General features: G+C 38.7%; 1 protein-coding gene across 2 annotated transcripts; it reads right to left on the reverse strand.

Moving 5' to 3' along the window:
- Positions 1 to 682: 682 nt before the first annotated feature.
- LOC124864588 (lipopolysaccharide-induced tumor necrosis factor-alpha factor homolog) lies at positions 683 to 17,036 on the reverse strand. Of its 2 annotated transcripts, none has more exons than XM_047359424.1 (5): positions 17,016 to 17,036; positions 5,833 to 6,037; positions 5,621 to 5,656; positions 1,179 to 1,323; positions 683 to 1,047 (listed from the first exon to the last, which is right to left on the reverse strand). In XM_047359424.1, the coding sequence occupies exons 1-5, from the start codon at positions 17,019 to 17,021 to the stop codon at positions 942 to 944; spliced, it is 498 nt and encodes a 165-aa protein (XP_047215380.1). In that variant the 5' UTR covers positions 17,022 to 17,036; the 3' UTR covers positions 683 to 941. The 2 variants fall into 2 exon arrangements, with proteins under 2 accessions (XP_047215380.1, XP_047215381.1); XM_047359425.1 differs by lacking the exon at positions 17,016 to 17,036 and adding an exon at positions 15,526 to 15,677.
- Positions 17,037 to 17,812: the final 776 nt, after the last annotated feature.

The raw sequence follows: 17,812 nt of genomic DNA on the forward strand, positions 1-17,812 counted from the left end.
AAAATCTCTGCAGACCCCACACACCCTGCACATAAACTGTTTAGAATACTATCCTCAGGCCGTTGTTACAGAGCACTGTTCACTAAAACCAGCCGCCACAGAGACAACTTCTTCCCCCAGGTTGTTTCTCTGATGAACATTCAATAGAGTACAGAACAACAGCATACAGATGTTGCAAATGCACCTTTTTATTTATATATTTGTATATTTTATATATGTATATTCTGTAATGCAAAAACCAGAGAGCAAAGTGTACCGGAGTCAAATTCCTTGTTTGTATGTACGAACTTGGCAATAAAGTTGATTCTGATTATATACACACAAGCACACACATCTATCTTTATGTTTACGTACACTACCGCTCAAAAGTTTTAGAACGCTTTTGTCATTTAATGGTTTTCTTTATGTTTATGACTATTTACATAGTCTTCATTCTGTCAGATATATTATATTGTATTATTTGATATTATATTGTAGCTAAGATTCAATGGGTGTATGGAATATTTTAACACATTTTTCCACCACTTTTTTTTTTATATAGCCATGAATCCAAGATCAAAAAAACAATAATACAAAATAAATGCACATTCATATCTTGGTTCTCAAAGTTCTTAAAAAACTATAAAAAACAATCCACTTTGAAACAACTTTTTAAACACGTCTTTTAATTTTTTGGGTTTTGTTTTTGCTGAAAAACTGTTCAAAAAAGATCAGTATGACAAAAAGTGACACCAATCATGCATAAAATATGGAACAACCACAATAGAAGCAAAAAAATTATTCTTTTTATTGTGACAATAAAAATAAAGACTACTCTGATTGCCTAATCCTAACTTTTAAAATGACCAATCACATATTGGAATTCACATTTCTTCAGATTTAACTTGCATAGAATTATTTTTCCTTCATGAAACTGAGTAGTTCCTTCCTTTGGAGTCGTTTTACATTCGTTTGTATATGTGAACAAGATTTTGGCAGTTTGGACAGCGATGCTCCACATCATTACAGGAATCGAGGCAAAATGGGATACAGCAGCAAAGCCAGAATCTGCGTGTGGAAAAAAGGGGAAATTGGATTCTGTTAGACTTTATTTAACTTTGGTTATTTGTATTTGTTTTTAAAGAAATTTAGGCTGTGATTTATTCCTTGAAGATGTTTAACATTGAGCAGATTTTTACCCCAAGAGGGTCATCCCTCCACAGATAACCCAGGCCAACAATCCTGGTGTGTGCTGAGTTTGAGTGATCACAGTTTGCCGGCAGTGAAGACACAAAGTCTGTCCAGGGACGTCTGTTAGTGCAGGTGTTACTACCACATGAGTCACTGAAATATACAACATACACAATCATAAAAAATGCTTACATATTCTTTTAAAATGATTCAACAATTTAAAGGAGTTTGGTATTATACAATACCGGTCAAAAGTTTTAGAATGGTTTTCCCACTTAATTGGTCTCTGTCATAATGTGTTTTTTTTTTTTTTGGTGGACCAAGAACTCCAGAAGCTCGAGGTTTTCAGGTAAGATGAGTCTTTAATGTTCATGGCTGGACACGGACAGGGTAGCAGGCGTGCACACAAACACAAACAACACATAAGGAACCAGCGGGGAACAAAGGAAACAAATGGGCTTAAATACATAACTGAACACCAGGGGGAACCAACAACAAACGTGACCAGACAATCAGGGGAAAACACAGAACAGGTGTGGGCTTGGGGTGCAGGGAGACAGAAAGCAGGACTAGACCAGGTAAAGTAACAAAACACAAACTCAAGAACTCAAAACACAAGCAGGTATGACAGTGTCTTTATTTGTATGACAATTAAAATGTAGATTCCCACCTGAGACAAGAAACTTGTGAATGAACACACATGAAATGATGTAGTAAACAGAAAGTGTGAAATAACCCTAAACATTTTTAGATTTTAGATTTTTACAACCACCCTTTGCTTTGATTACTACTTTGCTCTCTTGGCGTTCTCTCCATAAGCTTCATGAGGTGGTCACCTGAAATGGTTTTCCAAATAGTCTTAAAGAACTTCCCAGACGTTCATTGAGAGACGGCCAGAGGTTAATATTTCAGTCATCACAGCAAAGGGTGGCTACTTTAAGGATCCTAAAATATAGCATATATAAAATTATTTTACAATTTTTGGTTTGCTACATAATTGCATATGTGTTCATTCACTGTTTTGATGCCTTCATTGAGAATCTACATACAGTGTAAATAGTCATAAACATTAAATGACAAATTTGTTCTAAAACTTTCGACCGGTAGTGTATGTATAGTCAAATTCCTCCTTTTCATTTGTATATTTACATTGGAGGTAGCATGATAGACCTAAAAAAGATTTAAAAGAAATATTTTTTTTAAAATGCATATGATATTTCTTATGGTATAAGATGAAATTTACTTTGTGTGTGTGAACTGTGTGCAGTCTGTGAATAAATATGTACACGCACACGTGAAGTGGAAGTTGTCAAATATGACTGTTCAGTAACTGGCGACATTCACGAGGCTGGGTGGGATTATGGATGGCTGAAAACATAAAACTATGCGATGTTTCTGGGAATGGTTTGTCCCACAACTCAGTTGAAAGGTTTCTTAAAAAATATTTATGTACTCCAAAACATTTATGCATTTTATCATGATTTTATGTGATGGACCAACACAAAGTGCTTCACAAAGTGAAACTGTCTTAAACTGCAATTACAGCTGCTAATCTATTGGGCTGTGTCTCTTCAAGCTTTTCACAACTAAAGAATGATATTTGTGCCCATATTTCTATACAAAATTGCTCAAACTCATTCAGACTACACCGAAAGCTTCTGTGAACAGCTATTTTCAAGCAGTTCCACACATTCTGAAGCTTTAGGCCTTAACTTTGACTGCGCTACTCTGACATATGAATATGTTTTAATTTAAACCATTCCATGGTAGCTGTGGCTGTATGTTTAGAGTTGTCCTGCTGGAAGGTGAACCTTCACGTCATTCTCCAGTCGTTTGAAGCCTCTAACAGGTTTTCTTTTATGATTTCCCTGTATATTATCTCCATTCTCCTTCCTATCAACTCAGTCCAGCTTCCTGTCCCTGCTCGAGCCTCCCTACACCAGAATGCTGCCACTTCTATGTTTCATCATAGGGATGGTTTGTTGAATGTGTTGTGCAGTTTTACACCAAACATGGCATTATGCATTTAGGTTACAAAATGTTACATTTTGATTTTATCTGACCTAGGCATCTTTTTTGCTGTGTAACTTACACAGCTTGTAGGAAACTGAAATTCTCAAGTCTTTTTACAATTGCTTTCTTCTTGTTACTGTTTCAATAAAGTATATAGTAGTTTGTGGAATGCTTGACTGCCAACACTTTCTCCCACCTGAGTTGCGGATCTATGCAGCTCCTGTAGAGTTACCTCATGGCTGCTTCTTGAATTAAACCACACTTGCCCGGCCTGTTAGTTTAGGCGGACGGCCACCCCCCTCAAATTTTTGTTGAATAAACAAAAAAGTCACAATTGCCTTCCTGCTAAGTAGTGTGAATATGGCTGAACAGTGAATACAGAACATCTGTATATAGATGACTTTTGATATGTACATGTAGTTTAAATGGCTGGGTTTGATGAAGTGGTAAAATTTGGGCAGCACCCAGGGATAAAAATATTTTCATGATATTTTTCTGGGCTAATTTAACAAACGGAACTGTCATCTTAAAATAGCAATACAAACTATGTCCATGAACATTCAGTGTTTGGAGAGATTCTTTCCATTTTCAGATGAAGGGTTGTATTTAGTAAGATGTTCCAAGATTTTAATCTTGTTTTTATATCCTAACTCTGCTTTAAACTTCTCCACAACTCTGTCCCTGTCCCAGGTCATGTGTATCTTGGTTTTCATTATGCCTTATTCCCTCTTGAGATTTCTATTAATAAAAAGGTGTGAAAACCATCAATCTCCTTCCTTCTACTTCTCAATATTGCACTACTTTGTGTGGGTCTGATTCATAAAATCCCTATAAAATACACTGAAGTTCATGGCTGTAACAAGAAAATGTATGAAATTCATAAATAGTTGATAAATATAATCAGGAATGTGTTGACGGGGTTCTTTGTGGACAACAGCATGTAATGTTGACACCTTAACATCAAGTTTCCATTCTGTCAGTAACTATAGGGAAATCCTGACCTCTGGTGAATGTACAAAGAAATGTACAGCCTTCTTAACATTTGAGTAGGCATAAATTTATACTAAAACAATCCAACAACGTATTTTATGGGGAAGAAAAACAAAACACAGAAGGCATTTCTGGTATATTGACATGTAAAGCAGTAATTATCACATCTGAGAAGAAAACAGTGTTTGCACTGACAGAGGATATACAGGGGTTGGACAATGAAACTGAAACACCTGTCATTTTAGTGTGGGAGGTTTCATGGCTAAATTGGACCAGCCTGGTACCCAGTCTTCATTGATTGCACATTGCACCAGTAAGAGCAGAGTGTGAAGGTTCAATTAGCAGCGTAAGAGCACAGTTTTGCTGAAAATATTGAAAGGAACACAACATTATGGGTGACATACCGGAGTTCAAAAGAGGACAAATTGTTGATGCACGTCTTGCTGGTGCATCTGTGACCAAAATAGCAAGTCTTTGGGATGTATCAAGAGCCACGGTATCCAGGGTAATGTCAGCATACCACCAAGAAGGACGAACCACATCCAACAGGATTAACTGTGGACGCAAGAGGAAGCTGTCTGAAAGGGATGTTCGGGTGCTAACCCGGATTGTATCCAAAAAACATAAAACCACGGCTGCCCAAATCACGGCAGAATTAAATGTGCACCTCAACTCTCCTGTTTCCACCAGAACTGTCCGTCGGGAGCTCCACAGGGTCAATATACACGGCCGGGCTGCTATAGCCAAACCTTTGGTCACTCATGCCAATGCCAAACGTCTGTTTCAATGGTGCAAGGAGCGCAAATCTTGGGCTGTGGACAATGTGAAACATGTATTGTTCTCTGATGAGTCCACCTTTACTGTTTTTCCCACATCCGGGAGAGTTACGGTGTGGAGAAGCCCCAAAGAAGCGTACCACCCAGACTGTTGCATGCCCAGAGTGAAGCATGGGGGTGGATCAGTGATGGTTTGGGCTGCCATATCATGGCATTGCCTTGGCCCAATACTTGTGCTAGATGGGCACGTCACTGCCAAGGACTACCGAACCATTCTTGAGGACCATGTGCATCCAATGGTTCAAACATTGTATCCTGAAGGCGGTGCCGTGTATCAGGATGACAATGCACCAATACACACAGTAAGACTGGTGAAAGATTGGTTTGATGAACATGAAAGTGAAGTTGAACAAAACAAAACAAGAACAGAAGCTTTCTGTTAACGCCCAGATCCAACAAACAGTCCCATTCTTCTAGAGTGAGAGATTTCAATCATGCAGCAACTGTGGTTTACAAATGAGAACGAAAACAGATTCAGGACATGTTACCGTGTGAGTGTGGTGTGTGGCCTAAACCATAAAGCTCCACCCTCAGCTATTTTGATTAATAGCTTATGGAATGTCAATTTTTTTTTACATGCAACACTATGTTCCTGGACCAGGCCGCCTCACCTGCTGCTGCATCTGGGACAGGAGCAAAAGCAACACCTGCAATTTGTGAGAAACAAATCAGAAAAACAAGAAAAAATGTGTCTTTAAAAAAAAAAAACACACAAAACTCTCCATCAACAAGCACTATATTGTGTTTTCAGCAGTTTAAGGATTTTGTCCTAAACTATGTAGAATATACTGTGTAATACTATAGTTAAGAAGTGATCACATACCTCCCTGGTATCCAGCAGGGACAGCGGAGAAGTCTGGTTGAGCAGGATAGCCTGGTTGAATAGGATAGCCTGGTTGAGCAGGATAGCCTGGTTGAGCGTACATCCCTGGCTGAGGCCCGGTACCGCTATGATTCAAGGGAGGGCCGGGGTAGGGTGGAGCCGGATCCTGTGGTTGGGGTCCTTTTTCCATCTTTAGAAATCCCACCTGCAAAACAAATATGTGTGAAGCCAATATATATTTAAGGTTATTGAATAAATCCACAAACTGTGAACTTTTGTCATGTTTAGAAGGACTGGGGTTGTACAGGAACCGCAAACATGAAAGCAAACTCATTTAACATTAATGATTTGTGAAAGTCCTCTGGTGCCATTGAAAGTGCTGTATTTTTTTTTACATGCATTTTACATGAAATAAATGAGCACTCATAACCATGTGTAAGTAGAAGTGAGAGCACATACTTTATAAAATGCAAACTAGATCCCATGAAATTGTTCCTTCTTTGAGTAAAAGGAGTGTTTCATGTTTGGTGAAAAATACATTTGAGATTCCCTGAAATGAAGAACTATGGTGGAAGGAAGTAAGACACTTCAGCACCTACCCATACCAAAGTGGTGGAAACCGGACATTTTCAAACACATCCTTTTTTCTACTACCCACATGTTTTTAATGTAAAAAGCAGATTTAAGAGCAATAACCCGGTTTCAGATGACCCAAAAACTGCTTTTTTTCAGTTTTTTCCCTGTTAACAGATTCGGGATCCTGGCTGCCTTCTTGTTGAACGAGACACAGAATGAAGTTACTTACTCCCGTCCGTATTCAACTATTGCTTTATATTTTTTGTATTCACACTTGCCACTTTTGGTCCGCTTTTAACGGACCAGAGTTTGTTTCCCCCTTTGGTCCGGACCTTGTGCGCAGGTGTGAATAAACTCAAGCGAACCCTGGTCCGGACCAAATAACCGGACCGAGACCCACTTTTTGAGGTGGTCTCGGTCCGCTTCCAAACGGTCTCTGGTGCGGTTCGCTTATGGTCTGAATACAAACCGAATACAAAAAGCGTACGTCTCTTTGGACATAAAAAGCCACCGTAGCCGGTAGCAAAGGTGTGTGTTGTAAGGTAATCGTACCTGATAAACTGTGTGTTGCTTAGCAACACTACTGGCTTGTTGTGGGAGGAGACACGTCGGCGTTCAGCACGCATTGTCCGACGGGGTTCCAACATTAAAATTGGAACATCTCAAAGTCTGTGTTGAATGAGCTGAACTTCAGTCTCACAATAATATTGCAGCTGTAATAACGGCATAAATATGCAGAATAGAGGTGCTGCACGCAGCACGTCTACAGATGTTTTCCTCAATTTCCGGGTCTGAGCTCTGTCCCGCCCCCGTCATTTCTGTCCAATGGGAACAATGATCGTCACCCGCGTGACATTGTTTACAAGTAGTAGTTCAGTTGCAAAAAGTACAATGTGAAAACAAACCACACCAAATGAAAAAAATAAAGTTCGTTTTGGTCCGGACCAAACAAGCGGACCAAATGACTTTCCTGGTGTGAATACACCCTAAAAGCGTCTGTAAAGATTTTATGTTTCTTAATAGTTTCAATTGTTAACATTTGCAATCAGCGACTAAAGCAGTAGGAAATGGGAACAGTTATGCTACACCACACAGTGTAGCTACCAATTGTGCAAAGCTACTATCTTTCTGATTAACACTAATGGTTGGACTAGAAATACCTGTTAATACAATAATGACACTGCAAGATACAGCTTTTGTTTTGTCTATGCCAGGTTTTACCTTTGAAAATCTCTGGGCTTTTCTTTTGAAGGCAGGTTTTTCCTTTGGTCTACCCAGAAAGACCTGGTAGTAAAACAATTTATGAGTGTCAGCTTTGCATGACTGGGAGCAACATTGTGTGTTGCAGCATCACAGTGCCCATCCCACTATTAAGGTGGTAGAGCTTAAAATTACCCTTCAACTCCAATAAAGTCAAAGAAAAGCTGATAAATGTGCTCTTCTAATCAACAAGTTAGCTAAAATCCCCCAAAATGCACAAAAAACTACTCCAATCGCAAATAATTTTACTAAAATCCCTTGTAATACACAGAAAATACTCCAATATATAGCAGATGTTTTGATATCTTAAAGCAAAAGCACTCCACTGTCTACCTGAATTTTCTCATCAAATGTGTAAGTCTGCCTCCTCATTTTATGAGCACAAAACTATTCCACAACAGCATTAATTTGCCACAATAAAAGTCTTAGTATCAGCAAAAAGACAGAAGAGCTTTTAGATCTTTTCAATGCAACAGGTGGAATCATTGAGAGGCTGTATAAATGCATAAGTAATACAGAATCCTGAGGAGGCAGGTGAAAGAAAAGTGCAAGAGCTTCTTAAAGCATAAATGATACACATGTAAAGTCTTTTTGAGTAGTTGAGTAATTTCAGAGTAGAATTCCACTAACAGTATGTTGGGAGCAAAACCACAGATAAAAGACAGGATTGGAACAAACACAATGCAGAAGAATGCTACTTGTGATATAAATTACTTATGCGAAACAGGTGAGTGGTAGCACAAGAATCAGAAAGACAGAAAAAACATATAAACACAACAAAATAAGTTGTAACAATTTTTAAAATAGAAAAGGAAATAGAAAAAATATATTGTGAAAATGAGTGTTTGCTGTTAGTTTTTGAAAAAAACTAGTGAAGGGCTTAATTAGTTGCATCAGATGTTCTTGATGTAACTAATGAACAACTCAAATACCTGGTCTGTTCAGTTGAAAACATTGTCGGTAATTTTTAAACTTAAAGCAAAAGCGGCACCATCACTGTTTCTAGTTTCCACAGAAAAGTGAGTTCACAAAACAGTGAACTCAATGACTGACCCCATACTGACCTAACGTCATATGGCTGGTAAAATGACCTTCTCTTGTACTTTATCAAGTCTGAGAACCCCAAAGCGCCTCACACTACAATCAGTCATTCACCCATTCATACACACATTCACACACTGACAGTGGTGAACTACAATGTAGCCACAGCTGCCCTGGGGCACACTGACAGATGTGAGGCTGCCATACACAGGCACCACCGAGCCCTCTGACCACCATCAGCAAGCAAGGCGGGTAAAATGTCTTGCCCAAGAACATAACGACTGAGACAGACAGAGCGGGGGTTCGAGCCAGTAACCCACCAGCTAAAGGAGGAACCTCTACCACTGTCGTCACTGTCGCTACCGTCGCCCCAGTAGGGATGAAGAAGGTCAAGGAGGTACGGCAGGGCAAGATCATTCAAACATTTAATAACAAAAATAATAAATTTAATTGAACTCTAAAACAGGCAACCAGTGGAGTGAGGCCAGAACAGGGGTGATGTACTCTGTTTTTGGAGTACCAGTCATGAGACGTCAGCAGCTTCTTGAACCATCTGCAGATGAGAGCGCAAGCAATCACTACAACTTAAAGTCCGTTACAATAAAAGCATAGATTGTTGTTTCAAAGAGTTTCCTGGACAGGAAAGATGTCACTTTTTCCATCTGTCTTAAGTGATAAAAGGACCCTACATTTGCTCTAATGTGACTGTCCAATTTAAAATCATTGTCCAATTTAAAACCCAAGTCAGTGACAGTTGGTTTAAAATATGCTGTCAGGGGTGCCAAATCATCAGGCTTTAAAACCAGACTGAAAGATTTCCAGAGTGCAATTTTTTCCAAGAGTGATTTTAGTTGACAGCACACAATCTTCTCTAAAAGTTTTCAAATGAACGGCAGCTTAGAATTAGGTCTGTAGTTAGCCAGTAGGGATTGATCTAGACCAGGCTTCTTAAGAAGAGGTTGAACTACTGCGAGTTTAGGTTTAGCAGGGACAGAGGACAGACTACAATTTATAACGGTAACAAAATGTTGTGCAATACTGGGAAAGACCTCTTTAAAGAATCACGAAGGAAGAAGATCCCATGGGGCGCTTGATGCCTCACCACATCCTCCAAAAAAAAGTGCCACAGGATCAAAATAAATAAAAGTAGCAGAGCAAGGGGCTGAGACAGATGGGTCAGAGTCAGGAGATATAATAAGAGCCCTTGTGACGGCAACTTTTTGAAGAAAAAACATTACGAAATTATTACATATTTCAGCTGATGCTTCCAAACAGGCGTTCTGACGAGGGTTAAGAACAGGGTCAGTTGTGTTGAATAATACACAAGGGTTATGTCTGATGGATGACCTGACATTTTCAAAATATGTTTTTTTCACCCGTTCAACCGTGTTCTGGTACTGACGTCAGCACTCTTTCATGATTTGATGTGACTCCTGCAGTTTGTCCTCAGCGACATTCCCTTTCTGGCTGAGGTTTAGACTTGGACTGCCTGGTTTTTAATTGAACCACAGAGTCCAGGATTGTTTGACAAGAACAATCAGTGCTTGAAACCTTTAGTGAGTGGGGGAACAGGGCAAGATGGATTCAATCAACCATCAAGAAATGCTGGAAAAAATGTCAGGCTGCATGTGAGGACACTGAATCTTTGGACCTGAGCCATTGGACCTTCCAAAGAGGACAATTGTCCCAAGCATATCCCAAAGTCCACCTAGGCTTGGTTACAAAGAAAGTTTTAGTGCCCATCACAGTAACTGGTGGGAGGTGAAGAGTGGCCACAACACTCAAACTTATTAATATTAATGGACTGGAGGCATTTTCCCATCTGGAGTGGGCTACGATTCTTTAGGAATGCACCTGGAAGCTGGCTATGATTTACATTTGAAGAAGGCTGAAACAGCAAGTGGGTGCTCTACTGAGACGCTTGTCAAGAGCAGGGCAAATTATTTATAGCCTGTAATAGTCCTTTAAAGCTGTATTTCCTGTTTGATTTGGAAAAACCACTTGTAACATTAATTGTGTTAAGCTATTTAATTTTGTTTCGCTTGTTGCAAACGGCTGCAAGTATGTGGGCCGAATAATTTTAGGTGGAGCTGTATCTAGAATTATTCCATGAGAATTATTCCATCATGACAGATAGTCAGTGGCCAAGACCAACAAAAGAAGAAGTTAAAGGAGGAAGCAAAGAAAGTTGAGCTGCTGGCCAACATACAGGCAGACCTAAGGAGGGGGAGGACATGGAGCAAGAAGAGGAGTACTAATTTAATAACATGAAACTGGTGCCACAGTAAAAGAGTTCAGCCAAATCTCTGTAAATTGGTCTTTTTTGATGGACAGAGGGAAAAATATCTTCTGTTTCTGGATTACATGAGTAATTTTTAACTTCCTTCAGGGGATGTTTTACAGTAGCATTTTTTACAGGGTGAAGCTGGCAAGGGAAATTTACTTGCCTAAAGGGGAGTAATAAAGACCTGTTGTGCTAAATGACTAGTCTAACTACTATTAGCACTATTAGCACTATTAGCATACCGAACAATACTTTGTGTGTGACTGATTTACAGAGAAGTCAGTTGTCAATGATGCAAATCAAAAAAAAAAAATTCTGTTCCTTTTTCCATAAGGGCTGCAATTTTGGATGTTGAAGTCACAGCTGAATGGGAAAGTAAAATTTTAGAGAGCATTTCAGTTCAGTTTTCCAAATTGAAAGTCAGAAAACTTACGAGTACAAAAGGAGCATCCCACTATCCCCTCAATGTCTATCCATTACAATGCTGGAACTTTGTTGTACTCTGATTTTTCTCAGAAATGTTTGCTCTTGTTTTCTGTCTCTAATACAGTTCCAGTCAAAGGTTTACATACACCCAATATCAGCACCAATCTTTATAATTAAGGGCTCTTAATGTTCCATTTGAATTGTTTATTATTAGGATGGAATACAAATATATACATAAATATCTTTACCAGTTTAACCGTAACCACATCCAGTTTGAAGCAATCAAGAAGCTTCTGAGGTAATTCGGCCTGATGTTTGATCACTCTTCTAGAATTAGGAATCCTTTTTAAAGTGACTGGTTTCCTAGTACAGATTTGTTTAATGATAGTCCACATATTTTTAACAGGATTGTGCTCAAGAGTACGATGCCCTGGAACTGACATGGGGAAAAAAATATACAGGTTACCATGAAATACTAATTTGTTCCCACAAAATACTAATTCTTTCCCATAAATACAAATTTTTGCCCATGAAGTACTGATTTGTTCCCACAAAGTAGGCATCAAGTGACCTGTGTTGCAGGAGATGTGTAACTCACAAGTGATGGAGCTCAGTGTACAGTGGGTGTGTAAATGTCTATGTGTGCATACGTGCCGTGGTACTGTGTGCTGTCAGACTGGCACCACGAAGAAGAGTGCAGAGAGAAAAGAAGAGTGTGCATGCGGCTGTGTGTTTTGGCAGTTTGCACGACAACGACCGGGGAGGAAATTCAGCTGGCCATCATACATTTGACGTACAATCAGTGTGCAGTACAGTTATTAAAATCTCAGCTGCTTTAGCAGTCCGGTCCCTTCACTATTACAGAAGTCTCAGCCCTCATGACCCACAAGTACAGGGAGTTAACCCTGAAGTGAACAACCATTTCGTCCCTGAAGGAAGCATCTCCCCTGTGTTTCCCGACCAGGGTTAACACCTGGCTCTCAATATTCTATTTAAATTCCTCTCACTAATGAGAATTCCTTGCAATGCCAGGCTTTTTGGAACCTCTTTGTAGCTCCTCCCCAGCCTCAAATAAAACTCGATCAGACTATCCCTGTCCATCCAGTTGTTGTTTTGTTCCGTATATTTAAGAAAGTGCGCTGTTTTAGTATTTTGTGCGCACATTATACCTATGTCGTAGGAATGAATTAGTATTTCGTGCGCACGTATATATTTCGTGGGAAGAAATTAGTATTTCGGGCTGCACGGTGGCGCAGTTGGTAGCACTGTTGCCTTGCAGCAAGAAGGTCCTGGGTTCAATTCCCAGCCTGGGGTCTTTCTGCATGGAGTTTGCATGTTCTCCCCGTGCATGCGTGGGTTCTCACCGGGTACTCCAGCTTCCTCCCACAGTCCAAAGACATGCCTGTTAGGTTAACTGGTAACTCTAAATTGCCCTTAGGTGTATGAATGAGAGTTGGCAGGCCAATTGCGCACATTGATACCATGGTCAGTAAACCATTTACCAGTGGTTTTGCCACTGTGAGCAGGTGCCAGGTCGTGCTGAAAAATGAAATCTTCATCTCCATAAAGCTTTTCAGCAGATGGAAGCATGAAGTGCTCCAAAATCTCCTGATAGCTAGCTGCATTGACCCTGCCCTTGATAAAACACAGTGGACCAACACCAGCAGCTGACAAGGCAACCCAGACCATCACTGACTGTGGGTACTTGACACTGGACTTCTGGCATTTTGGCATTTCCTTCTCCCCAGTCTTCCTCCACACTCTGGCACGTTGATTTCCGAACGACATGCAGAATTTGCTTTCATTCGAAAAAAGTACTTTGGACCACTGAGCAACAGTCCAGTGCTGCTTCTCTGTAGCCCAGGTCAGGCGCTTCTGCCGCTGTTTCAAAAGTGGCTTGACCTGGGGAATGCGGTACCTGTAGCCCACTTCCTGCACACACCTGTGCACGGTGGCTCTGGATGTTTCTACTCCAGACTCAGTCCATTGCTTCCGCAGGTCCCCCAAGGTCTGGAATCGGCCCTTCTCCACAATCTTCCTCAGGGTCTTCTTTCTGTGTCTTACCCTCTTGCTTGAGGGTGTCAATAGTGGCCTTCTGGACAGCAGTCAGGTCAGCAGTCTTACCCATGATTGGGGTTTTGAGTGATGAACCAGGCTGGGAGTTTTAAAGGCCTCAGGAATCTTTTGCAAGTGTTTAGAGTTAACTCGTTGATTCAGATGATTAGGTTCATAGCTCGTTTAGAGACCCTTTTAATGATATGCTAATTTTGTGAGATAGGAATTTTGGGTTTTCATGAGCTGTATGCCAAAATCATCCGTATTAAGACAATAAAAGACCTGAAATATTTCAGTTAGTGTGCAATGAATCAAAAATATATGAATGTTAAATTTTCATCATGACATTATGGAAAATAATGAACTTTATCACAATATGCTAATATTTTGAGAAGGACCTGTATAAGAGCATTCAGGAATGTTAGTTTTAGCCTGGTCTAACCAATCTGAAATCATTTTGATGTGTGTTTGGGATTTACTGTTACCTTTTTTTTATATTGTTGTAATTAGTTAATAACAACATTTTTATTTGCCTAAAATTGTCATGTTTTATTATAATATTCATCAACTAACCAAAGGAAAAATCATAAAATTATTAAATGATCATGACATTTCAAGAAAAGTAATGGTAATGGTTTCAGCGATACTAGCCCCATATTTAATTGGTATTGGATCGATGACAAAATTCCCAGTATCACTAGTTGCTAGCCATGTTTCAACCATCTGACCCAAACCGTCATCTTCAAGTTAAAGGAAATTGATGGAGATGTTCAAATGTAACTCAAAAAACATAAAGGATCAAGATTGAGCGAAACGTGATTGAGTTTGTGGCAATTGATAAAGGTGTGTGTTTTCTAATTATACCACCCTGGAAAAGAAATGGAAACAAATAATCATATAAATCAATAAAATAGCATTCAAATCAATTAGATCCATGCCCCTGATCAGAGTATGCAAACCTTTAGAGAGAGATTAGACTAGATACAAATAGTTGTGTGGTTTTGCTATTTCTGTGGACTGTTCTCCAAAAAAGAGGTACCGACTGGTGGCAGGTGAAGCTTAGTTTTCTACCTGTTTGAACTGGTTATATAAATAAACTTGACTTGACTTGGCTACGTTCAAATGTTGACATTTTGAATTTTCTTTCATGGCCATACAAAATTACTACTTCTTAGTAATATCTGTAGTGACTTAACATTGTTCTGAATATAGAGTTAATCACAAACTAACTCCAAAATTAAGTCCTTGTGCAAACAATAACATTTTGTTTTATAAAAGTTGACTGAACTCACTATGTCCCCTTCAATTCAATTCAAATTCGAAAAATACTTTATTTATCCCAAAGGGAAAAATAAATTCTGTTGTAGCTCATATTATAAAGGTTTCTTCCCTTTTTTATTGTACTCTGTCTCTACTGACGAAGAGAAGTCAATCATAGTTATCAGGGACACATTTTTTTTATATTGTTCCCATCACTGAAATAAATAAAAAAAATAGTAACCTGTGGATTTAAATTTTTTTTGAACCTTTGGTTAACATTTTATTTTATTTTACTATCTAACATTTCTTGAAATTACACATTTTCTCAGCAAATTAGTTATTTATATTATGAGCTGAAAATGACTAGGCAAGAAGGATGAAGTTACACAAAAAAATAAAAAATAAAATAAAAAAACATTGAATGCAATAACCAGCAACAATAAGGAAGTAATTTATCCTGTCAGTCATTTACTTAGTTGGAAAGTCTGTGTTATAGGTTTCCATTGCTCAGAGCACTTTTCCCAGCTTTCCTGAGGTTGTTTGTCCAAGCAACAGTGGCTCAGTGCTTTCCTGGTAGTACAGCCCTGTTTCCTGGTCATTGCAGACAGGCCTACTTTGTTTGTACAAAGCCTTTTTGAATCCCATTCTACATTCCTCCGAAATCAGTTACAGAAACAAGAGCAATCCCCTCTCATTTATATAAAAATTCAGTACAAAACACCAAAATTAATAAACATGGCAGTAGCTGCTTAATATTATGAGTATAGAAATATAAAACAAGTTTAACTTACCAGTGAATCCGAATGAAAAAACAGCAACAAAAGAAATAGATAAACTGTTTTTCTGTTCAGTTTGTCTTGTTTTGAATGATTAACAAGTGCAACAAATCCAAGACTAAATATTTGCTGTGAAATGAATCAGGAGCATGACCATTTCCTGCTTCTTTCAGTGATTTACTGGAAATATGTATGGTTCTGCTCTACTTTTTTTTCTTTTCCCATGTGACCAGGGCCACACCGCAATAAAAAGAGAAGCAATGCCTTGTTCACTTGAAAGCTTTTCAAATATACATATATAGGAGACAAAATGATATACCCAAAGAAAATCTAAGATAGTCTTTTAAGGCAATTTCCCCTTTTTAGCTATTTTTGCTTTTTAGCTGAATTTTCAGCCAAATCTATGAGTTAAAAAACACAATGCAAATAACAACTGTATGATCCAAATATCACAGTTGAATATTTTATTTAAAAATAACCACAGCTTATTTCTGTCCTGTAAACTTCCTTCTATGGCTTCGCATCTGTTAGTGGAGACAGTTTCACCCATTTCAGTTAAGCAGGATACATGCAAGAGTGATTTAAAGACAAACAATTTAATCCTTTCCACACGTTTTAATCAAATAGAATACATTCGCTGCCCTAAATTTCTGAATAAGGTTGAAACCCATGACATTCTTTACACATAGATTCCAAATAAAATCAGATCACTGATAGTAAAATTTTAAGTGGATTTCACAATCTTTTATAAAGAGATGACACGTTCTTTATAGCTCTTAGTGCTCCGACTCTTGCACAACAATAGATACGTGTCAGTTTCTTTGCTATGTACACAACTTTGAGCACTTTGAGTGAGGGTCAATGATTCATTTTTCTCCACATGATTTTCCATTGATAACATAAAAGAAAGAGACAGAGGATCTTCAGAGGTCACAGGACTGTCATGGGAACATTATGCAAACACCTAGACTAACCTGAAATGCAAAATACACTAGTTTCTGTTTCTGTTATGATTTGGGGTTGTTTGGTTTCTGGTTTCTGGTTTTTTTCCTTATGTTTTTCACTGCTCCAGTCTTTAATCATGTCTCTGTTTATTATTTTCCTAGTCATGCTTTAGTTTTTGTCTTCTAGTTCATGTGCGGTCAAGTTAAGTTTTTGGATCTGGTTATGCTTTTGTTTCATGTGTTTCTAGTTATATTTCTATTAGTTTGTTTCCTTGGATTTGCCTTCTGTTCAAGCCATGTTTTGCTCCAGTCACGTTTTGTTCTGTCAATTAAGTTTATTCGGTTCACCTGCACCATGTTAATCAGTTTTGTGTTCCACCTTTACCATGCTCCATTTAAACACGCCTTGTTCAGTTAGTCGTCGCGGAAACATCCTTTCATTTTTCATGCTCAAGTCTTGTTTTTTGATCATGCCATGCCTGTCTTGCCTGCCCGTTCATTGTTTTGTTCCTGCCTCTTCTATGAGTGAGTTTTTTGTTAATTAAATCATTTTACACTTACCGTCATGCGGCTTTCTGGTCTGCATTCTGGGGTCCTATATCTGGCTGACCATAACAGTTTCAGGCAAGAATAAATACCATATTTCTATAGACTTTTTTTCTCATCCGCAGCATGGAAGCAGGTAGCTCTTGGAACTATATTCATAGTTGGAAAATAGAGTGGAATAAAGAAGGTTTCAATGACTGTTAATGCAATCATGAGTAAAAACAAAGTACATTATCTTATTCAATATCTAGTTAGAAAAGCTTTACCTGCCACAACTTGAAGTAGGTGTCTCCTGCTTGACTCCATCCGTCTCTCACATTGTTCTCAAGGCCTACTTGTCTTTACAACATTGTGTCAATTCAGCTGTGGAGAAGTAAAACGAGGTTTTATTTCTCCACAACTCTCTGAAGTTGCAGCCCCAGGTTTTCAGGTTGACGTGTGGACTTTGACTTGGCCATTGCAATCCTGTGATTGCCTTCTATTCAGAGATTGTTTTGTAGATTGCTGCAGTCTATGGGATCATGGCCCTACTGAGTACTCTGATTGGACCAAGTTTTAACTGTCAGACATGTCGTCTTAAATTTATGTGACAAAGTATTCATGCTTGACTCAGTGACTGCAAGATGTTTGGGTCCTGTGGCAGCAAAAACAATTAAAATCATCACTTCATCAAACATGGAGGAAAAAATATTTAAGTTGGCTTTTATTTTTGTCCAGAAGACATTGTTCCAGGGGTCTTGTGGGTCTCTCAAAGTTGCAAGGTTGTAACTTTTTTTCAGAAATATTAGGCTTTTTCCTAGCAGTCCTTTCCT

The sequence above is a fragment of the Girardinichthys multiradiatus genome, chromosome Y, assembly GCF_021462225.1.
Source record: "Girardinichthys multiradiatus isolate DD_20200921_A chromosome Y, DD_fGirMul_XY1, whole genome shotgun sequence".
NCBI classification, from domain to species: domain Eukaryota; kingdom Metazoa; phylum Chordata; class Actinopteri; order Cyprinodontiformes; family Goodeidae; genus Girardinichthys; species Girardinichthys multiradiatus.